General features: G+C 44.1%; 1 protein-coding gene across 1 annotated transcript; it reads left to right on the top strand.

The window, feature by feature from the left end:
* The first annotated feature begins 231 nt into the window (after nt 1–231).
* LOC126993882 (MAM and LDL-receptor class A domain-containing protein 1-like) lies at nt 232–21,601 on the top strand. The gene is made up of 17 exons (XM_050853018.1): nt 232–413; nt 1,776–2,018; nt 3,242–3,394; nt 3,867–4,079; nt 5,071–5,202; nt 5,722–5,821; nt 6,087–6,267; nt 6,383–6,617; nt 7,035–7,166; nt 7,573–7,652; nt 7,933–8,067; nt 10,613–10,724; nt 15,643–15,862; nt 17,232–17,374; nt 17,543–17,692; nt 18,074–18,226; nt 18,403–21,601. Exons 1-17 carry the CDS (start codon nt 290–292, stop codon nt 21,591–21,593), a joined length of 5,697 nt encoding a protein of 1,898 aa, XP_050708975.1. The 5' UTR covers nt 232–289; the 3' UTR covers nt 21,594–21,601.
* Nucleotide 21,602: the final 1 nt, after the last annotated feature.

Here is a 21,602-nt window from a genome sequence, read left to right as displayed (position 1 = left end):
CGTTATCCCTGGATTTGTGGTGTCATTAATTTGTTAATATCTTGATGTTGATATACAGTGAACAGCAGAGCTTTTGACATCCTGAGTAGTGCATTTGAGGCCATTCCAGGCAGACATTGAAGCCTTATGGTGTTGAAGGCAGCACCACCACTACCTCTGAATGGACAAGTGTGCAATACATAACATAGGTGTTTTGGTAGTAATACAGTGTATTTTTTCTTCCTCAGATAATGTCAATGAACTGACCGTGAAAGTTATAAATGTTGAAGAAAACACATTGACACATAGTATGAAGTACATCACTAACTATGACTTCACATGGAGCAAACATGAACTTGAATTTACAAGGATGACCTATTTGTTCCATCTTCAGCTGGAGGCCAAGATATTGGCCCTCAATGCTTCCTATCAAGGTCAGTGTGTGCGCTGTGTGGAGACTCAAGGAAATGCCTCTCATAGCATTATTTGTACTACATATTAATCCCAAAGTGGAGGAGGAAAATTTTCTTCTCTGCCTAAATCAGTGTTTGTAGTTCTCTGAGTAGTAGAAGTTACCTTAGAGTCCTTGCTATTCAACAATCACGGGAAACTGCTTTTCTTGCTGACTTGATTTATCTACTTGGTTATACTTTGCATTTTACTCCTGATTTTAACCAAGCCCTGTGTATGTAGCATACCATATATGTACAAATACAATGAGCAGAAGAAAAATGAAGCCCTGAAATACAAGTGATGCAAGTACTACTCCTGGCCTCTTGATGCAGCAAGCTGAGCATGGCTGGCACTGAGTCCAGGGTGGCTGGCAGGCCCAAGGAGCACAGCACAAGTACTCAGGAAAGTATCCTGCTTTCCATGCTGGTGCAGCTTGGAGGGTGGCCTCACTCTATACATGTGGCATGTGCATGGCATGTGCATGATGGCCAAAGTGTGGGTCAGTGAGCCAGGTAATCAGCACATGCAAGGGCTTTCTGCTTGTCTCCCAGAGCAGGGCTTTTCATGTTCCAGTTGGCTGGTGTAGAAGTGGCTGTGTATGTATGTGGCACACTGGACACCAGATGTGCTGCCACCACACTGCCTTGATGAATCCTTAACTCTGATACCTGAGGCCTTGGTGGCATGCAAACTTGATGAGCCAGTGTTGTGTTCCTGCCTTGTAGCACCATGGCTTTTGCCTTTCTCTGGATGTCTGTATATGTCTGTTTTCAGCTTGAGAGTTGGCACAAAGTGTTCAGGCTTATTAAGTTTGCTGGACACTTTAAAAATGGGAGCAGCAGATGAAGGGAAAGAATGAACCAATAAGTGCTGGCCGGCAGCCACTTGCTGGGATGGCTGGATGGCTGACTGGCTGGCTGGGTGAAAGGCTGGCTGGCTGGCTGGATGGCTGACTGGCTGGCTGGGTGAAAGGCTGGCTGGCTGGCTGACTGGCTGGCTGGCTGGCTGGCTGGCTGGCTGGCTGGCTCACCCTCCTGCTTGGGACTTAAAGAAAATGAAAGCTCAGTTACATTGCACTAATTTAAGATTGTTATTTAAAAAAATACTGTAACTCAACAAATTCTAGACAGATGATTAAACTGAAGGTGATGAGGGTCTGCTGTGTTCTACTTAGAAAAGGAGACTCAGATGTGTTTATATGTTGATTTTTCACTGATACCAGTGATAAAAGCAACAACATAAATACTAAGCTTGATAATTGGATTACAGAGCCAATTGCAGGGAAGGTTATGGCAATAAGTGTATAAGTGTTGACTGTCAATGCCATAGACTCTCTATTTCAGCTTTCACTGCTTTGGACGACTTGAAGTTGACACCCGGCAAGTGCTATCATTCCGGGACCACCGAGCAGCCCCCCACCGGCACCCCACCACCCGAGACACAGCTGACGTGCACCTTTGAAGACAGCACGCTGTGTGGCTGGGCCCAGGCTCTGGGAGACCCCAGGGACTGGGTGCTGGCCAATGGCATGAGCGTGGACCCCAACTATGGACCATTAGTGGACCACACCACACATCTCTCTGAAGGTAGTTTTTGCTGTGTGTTCACTGCTCCAAAGTGGCAGTATTTTAACCTGTGAGGCTAAACTGTTGTTTGAGGACTGCTGCTTCACACAAGGCAAAGCTCTGCAATTTTAGAGTCTGGCACCACCTGTGGGGTTACTGCAGACATTGATTGTGCTATCCAAGTCCTTCCACGCCTACAGCAGGGAACGGTTTTTAACCCCTCCGTTGCGATTGGCCCGGATTTCGCCTTCACTGGTAGCCTGGTAACATACAGTCCCAGGTCTTTCTCTGCCTCTGTGGTGCATAGTGGAATGTTTCCCATCGGGTATTGGTATGCTGGATTTCCCCTCCCAAGGTGCAGGACTTTACATTTTTCTTCATTGAATTGTAGGAGTCACTTTTTGTTCCATTCCTGTAGCTTGGTGAGGTCTTCTGGTAGGAAATACACAGTCAAGGGGTTAAAGGGTGAAGCAGTAAGTTGTGAAGTGGTAGACAGGCAGGTTTAGGACACTGGTGGTTGAGTCACCCAGAGTGTAAGGTGGCAGAGAGAGCAGCCAGGTGTAGGGCAGGGCCATGGAATCGTATGTGAAGGATCCTGTATGAAGCTGGAGGATGCCTTTTAGGAATATAGGGAAAGAAAAGATGAGAGTACGGAGACAAAAATGTGCCCAGAGAGTATAAAAAAAAATAAGAAAAAGGCACCAAAATATATAAAAAGGTGGAGTAAAATGTTTTTCATAATTTAAAGTTAGAAACAATAAAAGATACTTTGAACTTAATGTTAACCAGCACTGGAACCAAGCCAGTGCACTGGCCCCATTGTCCGCCATGCCACCCAAGGGTCCTAAAGGAAGGAGTCACCTCCCCCTGCTGCCCTCCCTCCCTGACCCAGCTCAGTGGGAGGCTCTGTGCCATGCAGCAGGTGACATATTAGCCAAGAAGAAGACAAGCTGAATGTTAGCCAGTCTTGTTCTTGACCTACATGTCACCTGCCCACATCAGATAGAGTAAAGCCACAGCTGCCCCATCAAGCTGGGTTGGGGAGGGAGGTCAACAGGGTGAGTTGTTGCCTCCTTCCTTCAGGACCCTGGGGTGGCGAGGCTGATGACAGTGCCAGGCATTGGTGTGATTCCGGTGCTGGCTAACACTCAACTTGTCTTTTTCTTGACTTATTGAACCTAATGTTAAAAGACTCAAACCCAACTTGCCAAGAAATACAATTTTGCTGTTTTTTGGTGTTCCAGGCCACTTCATCTACCTGCAGTCATTAGGGTCTGCAGGACTCGCCGACTTGTTGTCCGAGACACTGATAGACAGTGCAGCCGGCCACTGCTTCTCCTTTGCCTACTACATGCACGGCTCGGCCCCGCCATTCCTCAAGATTTACATCACTAAAGGTAACAGCCACTTGAGTCCTATCATTATTAACTTGGGATTTACTTCATTGTTAACAATCAGATAATTTCATTGGATTCAATTATATATATATATATATATATATATATATATATATATATATATATATATATATATATATATATATATATATATATATATATATATATATATATATATATATATATATATATATATATATATATATATATATATATATATATATATATATATATATATATATATATATATATATATATATATATATATATATATATATATATATATATATAATAATTTTAAAATTGTACAGTAAATGTACTCTTTAGGAAACTTGTAGAATTATCTTTAAAGTTTTCATCACTTACTGATAACCAATGTCTCAGTATTTGTTTTTTGGTATTATAAGAGCTAGAAACTAGTGCTTTTTTGCAAGTGGCCAAGGCATTATAACAAGCATGTCTCTTCCTCTAGCATCTGAGCGGCCAGGGCCCTCCACCCTGGCCAACTGGCAGCGCTTTGAGGAGGTGGGGGAGACGTGGCAGCAAGTTCGTCTGTTTGTGCCGTGGCAAAACTTTAGCCAGCGGGTGGTGGTGCGTGGGGAGGCGCAGGACAGCACCAATGACTTGGGCCACACTGCCATTGATGATTTCCGTTTGACTGAAGGCTCTTGTCAAAATCCTGAAGGTACTGAAAGCTTCATCAGTTTGTATTGGTGCAGCACAATGCCACAAGATAATGTCTTTTAAATTATCAATATCTTCACTTAACCCGGTAGCAGCAGGGATCATGTTTCTTAACCCCTTCCCTCTGGCGACGCCAACGTCGGCGTCCAACGGCGTCACCGTATGGGAAGGGTTAGTCCTCTTCTAAACCTCTTCCACTTCCTCTTACTCCTCTTCTAAACCTCTTAAGAAGAAATGGAAGAGGATTAAGAGGAATTTAGAGGAGGATTGTGAGGTTTAGAAAAGGATTAATCCTCTTCCACTTCCTCTTGACCCTTTCCATACAGTGACGCAGATGTCTGCGTCACGGTTGGAAAGGGTTAATGGTCCCTCTAAGCAAGAAAAATAAGTAAAAATCATCCCTCACACAAACCATTTCATAATGTATATCAAAGCATTTGTGATCAGATTATCTGTCATCTATTTTTGGGGGTTTATATCATGGCACAAATTTGGCCCATCACTGCTACACAGTAAAGCCACAAATTTGGATAAAAATATTTTCCTTGTGTAACGATCCGAATGTGAGTGAACGAGAATGTGAGTAAGTCAGTGAGTAACAGAGTGAGTAAGTGTGAGCGAGTGGGAGCGTGGATGAGTGAAAGAGTGAATGATCGTGAACGAGATTTACTGGAATCCCTCATCTCATAACCTTTTACGCACTTACATTCCTTAGCCACCCATTCACTCTTTCACTCATTCACTCTTTCACTCATCCACGCTCCCACTCGCTCACACTTACTCACTCTGTTACTCACTGACTTACTCACATTCTCGTTCACTCACATTCGGATCGTTACACTTGTTTTCAGTTATCTAAATCTCTTCCACTGAGTAATTAGTATCACTGACTGCTTTTCTCATGATATTGCATTTCTGTAGGACTGCAAATGTTGAAAAATTTAAAAGGTAGGCTGCATAACACCATTAATCCTGCTGTGTTGTTTTGGCAGAGATTTGGTGTGATTTTGAGACCTCTGATCTCTGTGAATGGGTGAGTGTCTCTGAGAGTGGAGCCAAATGGATCTGGAACACCGGCCAGAACCCTGAGCTGCTCAACGCTCCGGTCACTGATCACACCTATGGTAAGAAGGCTGACTGTTAGCTGGAGACAGTTTTATTATCTCAGTGTGTCTGATCTGAAGGAGATACTTTTAGTAATATTTCTTTGTTCACAATGTTCATGTTAACCCATCCACTGCGATTGGCACAGATTTGGCTTTCACGGGTAGCAGCCTGGTAACATATAGTCCCAGGTCTTTCTCTGCTTCTGTGGTGGATAGTGGAGTGTTTCCCAGGTGGTATTGGTATGCTGGATATCCCTTCCCAAGGTGCAGGACTTTACATTTTTCTTCATTGAATTGTAGCAGACACTTTTTGCTCCATTCCTGTAGCTTGGTGAGGTCTGACTGTAGGAAATACACAGTCAAGGAGTTAATGAACATGTTGTGTGCCCTGTTTGCAAGGGCCATCTTACTATTCTGAGATTATGTTCTACTTTGTTCTTCAGTAAGCTGACCTTGCACGTGTGAGGAACAGTGGGTGGGTCAGTGTTGGTGATGAACATGATTATGACAAGTCCTGGAGTGTTACCTTGCTTTCAGGCACTTCCTATGGGCACTACACCAGCTTCCAGCACTCTTCCAGCAACAAGGAGATGGAGGCCTACCTTCTGAGTCCTGCCCACCATGGGACTGGAGACACGTAAGTCTTTTGATGCAGAAGATGCCTGCCATGTAGGCAATGTTTTTGTTCTCAACTCAGTATCAAGGTTACCCTTTCTCTTTACAAGGAGTTGCTTTTTCCATCCAGTAGATGTAAAGGGAATGGAATATGTTTATTCACTTTTTCAAATCACAAATTGAACATGGAGGAAAAGTAGAATGAGAAAAAAATAAAAAAATAAAAGGAAATTATCACTGTAATAATTATCTTTGATTTTTTTTTTGTTGTTGTTGTTCCTTTCCAGATGTTTCCAGTTCTATTATTACATGCAAGGGCAGACAAACTGGACTGGCCAGCTTTCCTTGTACCATACGACCCCATCAGCAGGCTTGGATGGCCTCATCCTCTTGTGGCAAATGCAAGGGCCTAAGGGAGACTACTGGAACCTGGGCCAGAAACCAAGATACGTTCTTGGGGACTATGAGGTAAGTTTCAGGTGTTTAGTGTGGAAGATGGGATTGTTAAAGGTAATTCTTTTGTTCCTTGTGATTATGGTCAAAATGATCAGTGTTTTCAGTATGAACTTTCTCTTCCTCCCAGCTGGCCTTTGGGGCGCTGGAGGGCGAGGAAGGCGGCAACAGCATCATAGCGCTGGACGACGTGGTGATGCTCAACAGAACTTGCCCCAAGATTGCCACGTGTTCCTTTGAGGACGGCTTCTGTGACTGGACCAACACCAAGGATGGGGACAGCACAGAGTGGGTCATGAACCAAGGCTCCACGCCCACCGAAGGCACCGGCCCTAAATACGACCACACCCTGGGCACGGCTTTAGGTGCGTGTTGCTGCTGGTAGAAAAAAATCTTGCTTTAAGTGTTTGCCTTCACAACTGGGAACACCCTCAGCTCTTCTTACAACTCTTATTCTTTAATTACTTCTGGCTCAGGGAAATTGGACTTTTTCATATATACTTTTTTGTGCCCTTGAGCTGCTTGCTCTCCTGTAAAAATAATCTCTAGTCTTCACAAGTTAGATTTTCATTTATTTCTACAATTTTTCAGCCACACTTTCCATCTCTGTAACTCCTTGCCACACATCCTTCATCTTAGCCTGGCATTAGATATAAAGTCTTTGATTTAAAACTCTTCTCTCCAGAGATTACTGAAGCACTTTGAAGTATTGTCTCGTCCACAATCAATTGTTTCACACACATCACACAAGCACTGAAATTCTCTTTCCTTTGTCTCCCCAGGGCATTACATCTACATGGACGCAGCAGCAGCGCCTTCAGAGACGTCCAGCGCCGTGCTGGAGTCCCCAGTCATCCCAGCAGCCGCGTACTGCTTTGAGCTGTACTGCTACATGTACGGTGATGATGTTGGGGGTGAGTTCAGTGATGTAGTTTCTGTAGATTTCTTCATTTTTCTTGCATTTATGTCATTATATTTAAGCCACTGGTAGGCAGCGGCATATTGTCCACTACGCTGGTACCAGCCATGTTGATATGGGTGAAATATTATAATTTTTTCATTAAATCACTGATAACATAAAGTTGGCATCTTCATAGACTAGACTCATACCAAGTACCTTACAATAGTTAGCAATATGCATAGAAAAAGTTTTTTTTCCATACAAATGCATCTATATGATATAGCACCACTTCTATCCCTATCAGTAATTGGTGAGTTAGAACATTTAGTTTTGGCCAGTGGCTGTGGTGCACCTGGTGGCCATAGTGTTCAGCCTGAGTCTCTCACGTGTTCCCAGCCTCAGCATAAAACGTTTGGCAGGTTTTGCGGTTCAGATGAAGAAGAATGGTTCCGTGACGACCCTGTATCAGAAGCACGACAGCCGAGAAGAGTGGATACTGGTTTGTATTGTGCCAGCTCACTTGTATTACAATTTATAAATGTTTTCCTTGCAATAGGTCCCAAGTTATTTAGTTTACTTCATTCTTGTATATTTTCCATTATGGTTGAATAGTGTTCTTTGTAAACATGTCTCAAAATTGTTACACTTTACCAAAGAGTAAATGAATGCCAACCCAAAATACATGTGTCTGACTTCATTCCTCACAAAGGCTAAAAGTGTACCATCTCTGCAATATTTAGTTTTGTATCAGAGTGAAACACTTAACTTCCACCTTTCAGATTAAACTTTCCATTTACGAGAGTGACGCGTTCACACTCCTGCTCAAGGCTCAGCGCGGGACAGGCCCCAAGGGAGACATTGCCGTGGATGATGTTTGGATGGATGCAAACACCTGTAGCTCCAACCCAAATAAGGTAGGAAGTGCTCACCTGGAAAAGCGTACATTCTATTTTTATCTGTTATCACATGCATGCTGCTGGTTAACCCCTAAAGGTCGGGTGACCAGTTTTTCCGGCTGCCAGGTTAAGGGCGGGTGGGGAGTTTCCAGTTTGCCTTTTTCTGACGTAATTTTGAAATTTGTGTAGGTATTTATGGGTCAGCATGACTCCTAGGCTGCCACACAAATCCTCTGTGACACTCTCAGTTTTCTGTGACCTAACAATGGCAGGAGAGTTTTTAGGATCTTCCTCGTCTGATTCCGCACCTGAGCGTCCACAGCCAGTGACCTCCACTCCTTATAAACCTCCTCTTCCTCTCAATGAGAGCACAGTTGGGAGAGAGCTGAAAGTGACTTTTTCAAGCTTCGAAGGTGGTGTTAGTGATAAAGACAGTGACATCAGCAGCACTGAACTCCAACCCCTTGTTTTATGAGGATGGCTGAGCCCCATTATTGTGCAACCTTACTTTGGTGGCCATTCTGTAGATCAGGGGTGGGCAAGCTCTGGCCCAAGACGGCCTAGTGTCCAGCTCGCCACCCTGCTAGGCATTAACATTGCAATTCATCTGGTGAAACCCCAGGAAAAAATGCCAAAATGTATCTGCTGGCAAATACTGTTTGGCAACCCTGCACTCCTCACCCCACTCGGTGAGAGTTGCCAGGTCCGTCCTTTTTGAGATCTGGTTGTCGTATTTAAAAAGGACAGGCTGAAACTGTCTTGTTGTCATGGGGCCATGCTGTCCCTTGTGTGTGACCTGCAGCAGTAGACTGCCACTTTCCTCCTTCAGAAGAATCTTCCCCACGCTGATCACCTTGACCCACAGCGGCTCGCTGGCCCGTGCCTACTCACAGACACCACAGCGGTCTAAAGGAGGAGATTGTGGGGCGGGGAGTGTCCAGAAAATGAAGGGAAAGGCTGGACAAATATAGGCAAGGAGACAGGGCTATGCCAGCTTACCTCAGGCCCTGGAAACCACAAATAGCTAATTACAAGTTGGTAAAACAAGTAGGTAAATGCACACACACACACACACACACACACGCAGAGGAATGGAAGAAAAAGATTTGGGAGTGACTGTCTCAGAGAACATGTCACCGGGCAAACACATCAATAGGATAACGGGACAAACTATGAATTTGCTGAGGAACATAAGGACGGCATTTGTGTATTTGGACGAAGAGATGATGAAGAAAATAATAGTTACAATGATAATGCCAAGATTGGAGTATGCAGCAGTGGTCTGGTCTCCTCACGAAAAGAAGAACATAAGAAAGCTGGAAAGAGTACAGAGAGTGGCAACTAAGATGGTACCGGAACTTAGGGATCGGACTTACGGGGAGAGACGCAATAGCATGGGGCTCACAACCCTGGAGAGAAGAAGAGAAAGAGGAGACCTGATAGCGGTGTACAGGGTGGCGACCGGGGTGGACAGAGAGGACCTGTGTGTGTGGAGCGAGAGAGAAACGAGAGGACATGGAAAGAAGTTGAGGGCGACCACGTGTAGGCGAGATGTAAAAAAGTTTAGCTTCCCAAACAGAAGCATTGAGCTGTGGAATGGACTGGAGGAGGAGGTGGTTTGTGCAAGAAACATTCATGATTTTAAGGAAAAGTTGGTTAAGAGAGGATATGGAGACGGGACAGCGCGAGCGTAGCTCTTTTCCCGTATGTCACAACTAGGTAAATACACACACACACACACACACACACTCACTACTCTCTGATTAATGAAAGAATCATGAAAAAAATGAAGAAAAAGATCTGGGAGTGATCAAAACAGACAAGTTATCCCTTGGAAAACATACTGACCGGATAACTGGGGAAACATACAATCTTCTTAGAAACATAAAGGCAGCATTTACATATTTAGATGAAGAAATGGTGAAGAAACTAATAACATTGACAATACGTCCAAGACTGGAATATGCATCATTAGTGTGGTCACCTAGATTGAAGAAAGAAATTAGAAAGTTGGAAAGAATACAAAGAACAGCGACTAAATTACCGGAAACTCTGAGAGAACATACTTATGAAGAAAGGCTGGAGAAATTGGGACTAACAACACTGGAGAGCAGAAGAGAGAGAGGGGACCTAATAGCATTGTGCAGGATACAAGAGGGATTGGAGAAATTGGACAGGGAAGACCTAGTGGTACGTGACAGAAGTGTGACAAGAGGCAATGGTAAGAAATTGAAGAAGAGGGACTGTAGGAGACACATCAAGAAATACAGTTTTCCATACAGAAGCATAACAACATGGAACGGACTTGACAAGGAGACTGTGTGTGCAACAACGATTCATGAATTTAAAGCCAAACTGGATAATAAGCTTTATGGAGACGGGACAGCACGAGTCTAGTACGGCTCTTTTCCTGTATTTCACAACTAGGTAAATACACACACACACACACACACAGACACACATATATCAATTTCCTGTTTGTCACAGCTAGGTCATTATAACTAGGTAAATATACTGCACACATAGGTGACAGCTTTTTAATAAGTATGTTTTTCATTTTCAGTTTTATTGCTACAATGGCACTGAGATTCCTGCAGAAAAAGAGTGTGACTTTGTGGGAGACTGCCCGGACAGTGAGGATGAGAGGAGCTGCGGAGACTGCAATTTCCAGTTTAGTGAGTAATAATAGGATTGGATTAGACAGCCATTCAAATTATAGGGTATGTATTTATATAAGGATAGATAGTTAGATAGACATAGGTGTAGGAAGAACCTCTGAACTATAGACCAGTATCATTGACCAGTATAGTTTGTAAAATATGTGAAAAAGTGATAAAGAAACAATGGACAAAATTCCTATAAGAACACAATATAGTCACAGCAAAACAGTATGGCTTTAGACAAGGGCGTTCATGTGTAACAAACTTATAAAGCTTTTACTCGAGAGTGACGGACATAACACAGGAGAGGGATGGATGGGTAAACTGCGTGTATTTGGACTTGAAGAAGGCTTTGGACAAAGTTGCACATACAAGACTGTTATGGGAACTGGAAAATAGAGGAGGACTGAAAGGCAAAATGAAAAACTGGATGAAAAGTTACTTAAAGGGAAGAGAAATGAGAACAGTGGTAAAGGACATGAAATCAGAATGGAGAAATGTAGATAGTGAGGTGCCTCTAGGATTGGTACTGGCACCAATACTTTTCCTAGTACAGTAAAACCTCACCATTTGTGAACATATGGGCGGTCTGAAGGTGTGCAAATGGCGAAGGCGCAAATGTCAAACAACCCAAGAAATCCCATTGCATTTTTTTATGAAGTTTTCTTTTTCCAATTTCAATATGTGTTTGATAATATAATTTTAAGCAACTTTTGCTGAGAACATTTTTTTCCTATATATTTTACTTTTTGCACAAAAAGGGTGTCACCTTGAGGTGACGTTGGGCAATGACACAACGAAGTTGTCAAAAAAACTTTTCTTTATATTCCAGATATTTTTTCTTTATTCATGTCAACATTTCTCCTTTCAGTATTAACCCCTTCCCAGCGGAGGATCTATATATAGACGTTTCGAAATTGGGACTTTTTGTCGGCTCATCTATATATAGACGGTTGCCCACACTAGATTGTAGCATGGTCTATATATAGACGATTCCTTACTACTAACAAAATTAACAAAACAAATCGTTATTTGGCATCTCAAACCCCCTGACACATACCGACATTGCCTCTCAAGGACAGTCACCGCTTGTGCTTTGTTGGCGGCGGATATGCAACATACATCAGCTGACACTGAGAATTTATGCATTTTTTTTCCTATTTTATTTTATTATTAGTCTATCATGTCAAGGAGAAAGAGACCTCTTAAGCCAGAAGAAATGACTTCTTTGGTAGCTGAGGATAGAGTTGCTGATTTTTTGGATATTTTTGATGATTCTGACTCATCTACTGTCAGTGATTACACTGATACAGAATCTAAACCTTCATATAAATATATCAATATACATATAACCAATCAAACTTAAATAACATCTATATATAAATTCAAATGTTTGTTCAGTTTTGTGGCAGAGTCTATATATAGACGTCAATCTGGAATGCCCACTTGCGGGGAATCTATATATACACGTATGGATGAAAGTCGACAGCGTCTATACAGAGACGATTTGTTTTCTTGGTAGTACAAACATCTGCCCTGCTGCCGGGAAGGGGTTAAGTTTAAAGATGATATCCATGGAAAATATTTTTTTTCGCATAATTCTATTAGAACAGAAATAAATACATAACTCACATACAAAAGCATTTTATATAAAAAAATATCATTATTCCATGATGAGTTGACAAATTGCAATGAAGAGCTTCCTTTTACTAAGTACCATAGACTCTTGTTTTGTATGAGAGCATACCAGCCGTGAACACGGAGAACAGCTTTACATTTCTGACACCTGACTGGTTAGGTCATGAAACTCAGCAACTCTGGTTTGCTTGCAGGGTACTTTTGTGCATACACCATCATGGTCTTTCTTACCATCTAGTGTACTTTCCTCTTTACACCCCCACCACCTGGACATCTCTTTGACATCCCCAATTTGCCGACTCCCAGCAGATCTAGATTGTCACAAGTGTGAAGATAGTGATGAATTTCAGGGAATATGTTCCTTCTAATACTGCTGGAAACATGTTCATTGTTCACATCAGGTTTTGATTCGCTAAAAATGCGAGTGTACTCAGGTGTCAAGTACTCTCAACAACAGAACAGAAATGAACACCTTCATTTCTTTGTGAGTTACATTTAGTATGTGAATTTTTATTCAAAAAATATTTGTGGGAGATTTTTTATTATTATTATTATTTATTTATTTATTTATTTATTTATTTTTTTACGTCGGAGCCTGTAGCACCGGTAGGCTATCTTGAGGGGCCTGGTGGTCGGCCCCAGCCCATCTTTTCTTGGCTCATGCTCCCCCCCAAGAGCTCATTCTTGAATGACTTGGACTGTTCTTCTGTAGTGCGGGTTGATGGGTGGTCTTCAGGACAGCATGTGGCTGGTCTTAGGCCACGCGGTGGTGACTGAAAAATCCCAGGTGGTAGCGGCAGATTCGAAATAGCATCGTTCAGAACGCGGTGAATGCAGGGCCCGCGCGCTAACCACTCAGCCACAAGAAAATTTATCATAACTAAATTATAGACATTCAGAACACTTAACAGGTGTATCAAATTCTTCATTACAACCTTGAGTATTGTTGCAATCTCAAGAAGAGTCAAACTGAAACCAGAAAACATTGATCCGCACTCAATGGAAAAAGACTGAATTGTTGAGTGTATGCCCAATGTCACCTCCACGTGACAGTCATGAGTTTCATTGAGATTACCTCATATTAATTAACAAATAATCATTGTGCTGTTGCACTCACTAGGTTTTTCATTAGGCATTTAACTGTTGAGAAACACAGAGGAAAAATTATTTAAAGTTGTTTTTATATTGCAGGAATACATTTGTTTTGTCACAGGTGAAGAGGGATAAAAAACGGGAGCACTGCATGTTCTTTCATCAGATCCCAGAGCTAATGTAAACAAAATATTATTCATCAGAACTGAAATATACAAAACAGAAGTGTTAAACAACATTATAAATGAATGATCAATGCATTTAAAAAAGTGTCACCTGTAGGTGACATTTGGCTTTCCTGGGTTAATAACCTATGGGGAAAAATACATATAGGCGGTCACGGCCCAAAAACCCCCCTACCAGCAAAAAAAAAAAATAAATAAATAAATAAATAAAATAAAATTTCTAGAGGAGCAAAATTTAATCACAAGTAAACAGTATGGATTTAGAAAAGGGCGCTCATGTGTGACAAACTTACTGAGCTTTTACTCAAGAGTGACAGATAAAATACAGGAAAGGGACGGATGGGTTGATGCGTCTACCTAGACCTGAAGAAGGCGTTCGACAAAGTTCCACATACAAGACTGCTATGGAAACTAGAAAATAAAGGAGGATTGAAAGGGAAAATGAAGAACTGGATGGAAAGCTACCTAAGGGGAAGAGAGATGAGAACAGTGGTTAAGGACATAAAATCGGAATGGAGAACTGTAGAGAGTGGAGTGCCTCAGGGATCGGTATTGGCACCAATACTTTCCTAGTATATATTAATGACATGCCAGAGGGAGTAAATAGTTACATGAGCCTGTTCACAGACAATGCAAAGCTGCTAAGACAAATAAGAAACAGTAAAGACTGCGAAATTCTGCAAGAAGACCTTAACAAGATTTGGAAGTGGAATATGGAATGGGAGATGAAATTCAATGTGAAGAAATGTCATGTTATGGAAATGGGAAAAAGTGAAGGAAGACCAAAATGGACATATAGAATGGGAGATGGTGAAACATTAAAGAAAGTACACAAAGAGAGAGACCTGGGAGTATTAATGCAAGGTAGCAAACAGCCAGAGAGTCATGTTAATCGGATATTCGGTGATACGTATAACATGGTGAGAAATATAGGAATAGCATTCCACTACATGGATAAGGATATGATGAAAAAATTAATTACCACTATGATCAGACCAAAGTTGGAATATGCAGAGGCAGTGCAGTCTCCTCATAAGAAGAAACACTTAAAGAAACTAGAAAGAATACAAAGGATGGCAACGAAAATGGTTCCAGAGCTGGAGGGATTGACATACGAGGAAAGACTACAGGAAATGGAACCACCAACACTGGAACAAAGAAGAGAAAGGGGAGACCTAATACAAATCTACAATTATTGAGCAAAATGGAAGAAGTAAACAACGAGAAGTTACTACTAAAAGAGGAAATTACCTCCAGGAACACAAGAGGACATAGTGAAAAACTGAGGAAGGGAAGATGCTTGAGAGACATAAAGAAATATAGCTTCCCGCAAAGAAATATAGAGGCTTGGAACAGACGAAGTGAGGATGTAGTATCGGCAAGGAGTGTGCAAAGCTTTAAGGAAAAGTTGGATAAATGAAGATACGGATACGGGACCACACGAGCGTAAAGCCCAGGCAGGCCTGTAAAACTACAACTAGGTAAATACAACAAGGTAAATACATATACACACAGAGTGGCTTTGCATCCACATGCACTGCATTTGCATTGCACATGCTGTCTTGAGGAGAGAGAAGGAGAGGTATGTCATGAGTCTTGCTGAGGATGTTGAGGGTCATCTTCCTGACTTGCTCACTGAGCCCTGAAGAAGCCCTGCGTCAAGCCTGGCTCTCAGGCAAGCACTACTCCAGCATCAGCTGGTTGCCTGGTGCCAGACATGGATGGGCAGGCAGGAGGGAGGGGTGGCTTGTTTGGCCAGGTGCTTCTAGCAGCTATACGTATTGGACCCTCCGAGTAGGCACCTCCACCCATGGGTGACCGCACCCTCTCTGGACAAGATCAGAAAGGCTTCAACAAGGCTGAGGGTGTAGTAGAGGCAGCTGGTGTTTGTAGGATCAGTGCAGAGCTGCTGAAAATATATCAGAGGTTTGCCCTGGGTGCATGCTGCCCTAACTGACATTCCCATTGACATTTTCCTGCTACATAAGCCTTCTCTGCAATGACTCTGTCCCCTCCAGGTACATGTGGCTGGACGTTACAAGAGGGCAATGATTTAGTGTGGAGGCAGGGGCATAACATGAGTGATGGCTCGGGTGGCTTCGTCGTGGACCACACCTATGGCACTGCAGCGGGGGACTTCCTCTACACAGCCCAGGAACCCAGTGAATCATCAGGCCCGGCTGTCATGATCACCAAGACTCTTCACAATTCCTTCCTAGAATGCACCATGGAATTCTGGTATTTATTGTTTATATATAATTATCTCTACTTTCTAAAATACCCTCCTATGGATTTTGTCCCTCCATTTGTACTTTCATCTCCAGGTTCCTTTCAAAGTGATCTGTCTGTAGTGTGGCAGATGGTCACTGTTCTTCCCCTAAATCTATCAGCAGTGGTGTTCTGCAGGCCCTGTGCTGCCTCCCTCACTCAGCCCTGTTGGATACAGATGAGTCAAAGACTTTTCATCTCATCACCTCCCTCTTACTGACATTCTTCTAACTCTTAAGTCCACCACAGTGTTGCCTCTCTCTATCTTCTCCTGATATTTTCATGCTGACTGATTCTCTGAGATTGCTAACTGCATGCCTCCACCCCTCCTGCAGCCTCACCACACTCCATTGTATGATCTTCAGGGCCACTCAACTATTAGGAGCAAATTAAGGTCCTGTTAGACAAGTTCAAATGTATGCAGAGGTCTGGATAGACATTGTAGCTGGACCCCAGGCTCCAGGAGTAGAAAATATAATTAACCCGTCCACTGCGATCGGCATGGATTTGGCCTTCACTGGTAGCCTGTTAACATATAGTCCCAGGTCTTTATCTGCCTCTGTGGTGGATAGTGGAGTGTTTCCCATGTGGTATTGGTGTGCTGGATTTCCCCTCCCAAGGTGCAGGACTTTACATTTTTCTTCAGTGAACTGTAGCAGCCACTTTTTGTTCCATTCCTGTAGCTTGGTGAGGTCTGACTGTAGGAAATCCACAGTGAAGGGGTTAATGAACATGAAGGTCCAGGTGAAGGATTCTTACAAGTGTATTTCCTGGACTGGCTTTACGCCCTACAGTCATCAAGGAAACACATCTGCAAGAATCAATTGCGAGGACCTTCATGTTACTTGAATATATTTTTGTCCCCCTGGAGCCTGGAGTCCAGCTACAACACTAGGAAGGTCTGCATGGTGACTGCAGGCTGCCAGTTGTGTAGCCCTGCTCTAGCTCTTCCCAGTGCTATCCAAATCCATTATGTAAGAGGTAACCAGCATCATCATTCTTCAAACCCTTTTCCTATAAAGTCTGGAACAGCCTCCCTCATCAGTACTTCCTCCTGCCTACAACTTGAACACCTTTAGGAGGGGAACATCAAGACACCTCTCTGACCAAATGTGATTGACTCTATAGAACACTTACACCAGCATCTTGGTCACCATATGGGGGAATTTTTTTAGGACTTTTATCCCTTTGACCTGACACCTGTAGCTACTGTAAATACATATGTTGTCATACTACTTTTTGCAATGAGTTCTAGTAATTGAAAGATTTTCCTATCACCCTTGGCTTGCTATAAGTGCAGCCCTGTTTGTATTTTCTCTAAGAGTGTTGGCTGCTTCAGGTACCGTGAGCACAGCAGGAGTTTCATTGACACACACGCGAGGCTGACGGTCAGCGTGGTGCAGGACGGCCAGGTGTCTCCCGTCTACTACCTGATTGATGCCGGACATTACGATTGGCAGAAGGCCAGCGCCAGAATAATGGGTATGTGTGGGTTGCTTGAGGGACGGGGATGAAAATAAAGGGAAATGTTGTTATGGATCATCAGTGTTAATGTGTGTGGTGGAGGAGATTGTGGTACTTTATGTGGTGCTGGACCAGAGTAAAGGCCTTCATCACATCCTAAGTGTCCATGTATTGTTTGTCCACCAGACTGGAGGGAAGAGTTCAGCGTGCAGGTTGAGGGTGAGAACACTGGCGTGCCTTCCGACCTGACCCTGGATGACATCACCTTCCTAGACTGTGGCCCGCCCTCTGTATCGGGGGAGTGTCCGCTCTACCACATCATTTGCCCAGACACCAGTGAGTAATGGAGGGCTTTCAAATTTGTGCTTGTTTTGACCTGTTCGCTGCAGTTGGCATGGATTTGGCCTTCACTGGTACCCTGGTAACATACAGTCCCAGGTCTTTCTCTGCCTCTGTGGTGGATAGTGGAGTGATTCCCATGTGGTATTGGTGTGCTGGATATCCCCTCCCAAGGTGCAGGACTTTACATTTTTCTTCATTGAACTATAATAGCCACTTTTTATCCCATTCCTGTATCTTGGTGAGGTCTTCTTGTAGGAAATCCGAAGTCAAGGAATTAATTCATTTTTACATTGCAGTAATGAACTCAATTCTGCACTTTCTTTCTCAGGTTGTCATTAGCCTAGAAAGTACTTATACTTATGTAACTGTTTGCAGAGATCTGCATTCCTCCTGATTTTATTTGTGACAACACCAACGACTGTGGCAACCTGTATGATGAAAGCAGCTGTGGAGGCTACCTGCCCATATGCACCTTTGAGGAGGGTATGGAGTGCGACTGGACGCAGGATAGTGTGGAAGATGATATTGGTATGTCACTGGTCACTTGATTATAACTTCTGAATGTACATGAATAATATCTGTATGTAGCTCAGTGCCTTGACTTATAAGCCATTGTCTGCCTCATACTATACACACACCTGAGATAATGAGATACCATTGCTGGCTGCCTCTTTTACCAGTGCTTCAATAATTTTCTGGAACAGACTGGCAGTTTGGGCAAAGCAGCACAGCCAGTGGGGGCACCAGCCATCTGACGGGGCCGCCAACAGACCACAGCACGCGCCTCACCACAGGCCACTACCTCTACGTCACCAACCCCACACAGAGAGCCCAGGAAGAAAAGCAGAGCAAGGAGACATACAAGGCCTGGTTTGTCAGCCCAACATTGCTGCATGACCCTGACTCTTACTTCCCATGTCAACTTCGTTTCCACTACTACATGTACGGGAAGAATGTCGAGGAACTCAACGTTTACGTCAGGACAGAGATTTACGGGGAAAAAACACTTTCCTTCAGCAGGACAGGAAACCAAGGCCAGTTCTGGGACCGCTCTGTTGTGACCAACTCCAAGGAGGTGTACTTCCAGTTCATCATAGAGGGAGTCACCAGCATTTCTGACCTTGCAGACATTGCCATTGATGACATATCCTTCACCGAGAGCTGCCTAATGGTCAACGCCTCCCTTCCGGACGGCAACACTTACACTCCTCGGCCCAGCCCGTGTGCAGACGATGAATTTTACTGTGATGTTATGTTTGACTGCATTCCAGAGTCACAAAGGTGTGACTGGAAGAAGGACTGTCCAAACAATGCCGACGAGGACTACTGCGGCGAGTGCAACTTTGAGTACAACATGTGTGACTGGTACGACGCAAGTGCCGGGATGTACAACTGGGGGCGGATCAGTGCCAGTGACTCCAGCCGCTACACCCACCCAAACGTGGACCACACCTACCACTCCCCCGATGGCCACTACATGTATGTGGAGGGAGGAGTTGGCATTGAGGGCACAACAGCTGTCTTCAACAGTCCACAGCTTGTTCATGGCTCTGGGTATTACTGTGAACTCCACTTTTGGCTTTATTTGGGAAATGCCTCAGACTCTCAATTAGAACTGTACACTTATCATGAAGGATATGAAGAGGAGCTGTTGTATACCTTGGGCGACTCTGGCGTGCAAGAAAAGGAATGGTTTAAAGTAATAGCCCCTGCCAGACTAGTCCCATCAACCTTCTACTTTTCGTTCAGGGCCACACCAGCCTTTAGTACAGCCCCAGACTGGGAGAAGTCACACTCGGTCCTTGCCATGGATGACATCAGTTTCTTTAACAGTAACGAAGGGCTGTTAAGTCTCGGCTGCGATTTTGATGACGAGGGTTTATGCACCTGGCGGCAAGATGAAAGTGATCAGCAGGACTGGGGGAAGAAGGGAGCACTGAACAGCTCTCTGGCTGACCACACATCAGGGGAAGGCTACTATGTGTCCATTGACTTCACTCTGTCACTGGCCAAGCCAAACGATAAAGCGAGACTCATAAGCACAGTGCAGTCTGAGCCAGTCACCTACACAAATGTTCTGACTCTCTGGTACTACTTCTTTGGGGAAAATGTTGGAACTTTCAGAATATTTATTATAAAGGAAACCAGTAAGGAAACTTTAACTCTTTTTGAAGGGAGCACGAGCCAGGAAGACAGGTGGCTGCAGTTCCACGAGCCCTTGTCGGTGGATGATGACTTCACGGTGGTTCTGGAAGGTGAATGGGGGGAAGTGGGGCTTGGATTACTGGCCGTGGATGATGTACAGATGACGGCCAAGCTGCACGAATCGGTCTGTGATTTTGAGTTTGACTTCTGCCAGTGGACACCAAGCAATGGGAGTGAAGGAGTCTGGACCAGAGGACAAGGAGACCAAAACCTCACTGCCACACCTCCTGTAGACCACACTCAAAACACCGGGGCTGGTTATTACGCCTACCTCAAGGCTGGGGGAGAGGGCCACATGGGCTATCTCACTTCACCTGTTTACAAGTCAGTTGGCGCACAGTGCCTCAGATTCTGGTACCACATGCTGGGGGACCATGTTGGCCTCCTCCAGGTGGAAATGGATATCGAAGATTACGGGTTCATTACAATTTGGAGCCACTCTGAGAACACCTTTGAGATGTGGTTCCAGGGCATGGTGACACTACAAGACCGCCAGGAATACAGTGTAAGATTCTTGGGCTCATCAGGATCAAACAACTTGAGTGTGGTTGCCCTCGATGATGTGACGTTTGTGCCCGACAAGTGTCCTCGACTCTACGTGTGTGACTTTGAGTATGACATGTGTGAATGGCTCAACTCAGATGAAGATGAGTTTGACTGGGTGCGGTCCTCTGGCGCAGAAGGAGGAGGCATTCTTGCGGATCACACCATTGACTACGAGACGGGCCACTACCTGGTGACACAGCTGGAAAACAAAAAGAAAGGTGACTGTGCCCAGCTGTTTGGACCTGTGGTATCGTCCAGGTATAAATGCATGACTTTCTGGTATTCAATGCAGCATATTGCTAATGCCACTCTCATAGTTAAGGTGCTGGAGGACGAGGCCATTCCGTTAGTGGAGCTTCACAACTCCTCCCTCCTTTACCAGTGGGAGGAAGTGTCCATGACCCCCGACGTGCTGGTTGACAACTATGAAATCATGATTGAACTGCTTGTAAATGAAGACATTACATTCTCAGAGTATTATACCATAGCAATTGATGATACTGCTTTCACAGAAGACTGCAGTGTCCACACACTGCCACCTTACACTACTCCACTTCCCACACATCTGCCCTCCAGTTTTGACTGTGACTTTGAGCAAGATGAGAGTGAAACTTGTGGCTGGATCCAAGATACCGAGGATGGCACAGACTGGGAGCGCTGGCAGGGCTCAACACCAACCCTTGAGACGGGGCCCCAGGCTGACCACACCCTGCTCACCAGTGATGGGCACTACATCTACAGTGGTACCAGCATGGTGCACAATGAGACAACAGCTGCATTAAAGAGTCCAGCTGTAGATATTGGCTTCAAAGGGGGATGCTTAACATTCTGGTACCACATGCATGGCTTTGACGTGGGTCTGCTGCAGGTGATGTCTCAGAAGGTGGGCAGCACCATGAAGGACCTGGTCTGGCAGCGCCTCGGCGAGCAGGGAGATGGCTGGCTGCAGACCAAGGTCCACTTTACAGCAGAGGGATTACAGTCCATGGTGATACAGTCCACACTCAAGGCTGCTGGGGCTGGAGACATAGCCATTGATGACATCACCTTTGATTATGGAAACTGCCACAGTGGAAGTGTGTGTGACTTTGAATTAGAGAATATTTGCAATTTTGAGCAATCCCTTGAAGACGACTTGAACTAGAAACTTGTT

This window comes from Eriocheir sinensis, unplaced genomic scaffold (genome assembly GCF_024679095.1).
Source record: "Eriocheir sinensis breed Jianghai 21 unplaced genomic scaffold, ASM2467909v1 Scaffold695, whole genome shotgun sequence".
NCBI lineage: Eukaryota > Metazoa > Arthropoda > Malacostraca > Decapoda > Varunidae > Eriocheir > Eriocheir sinensis.
This window is presented reverse-complemented; position numbering and strand designations above follow the sequence as displayed.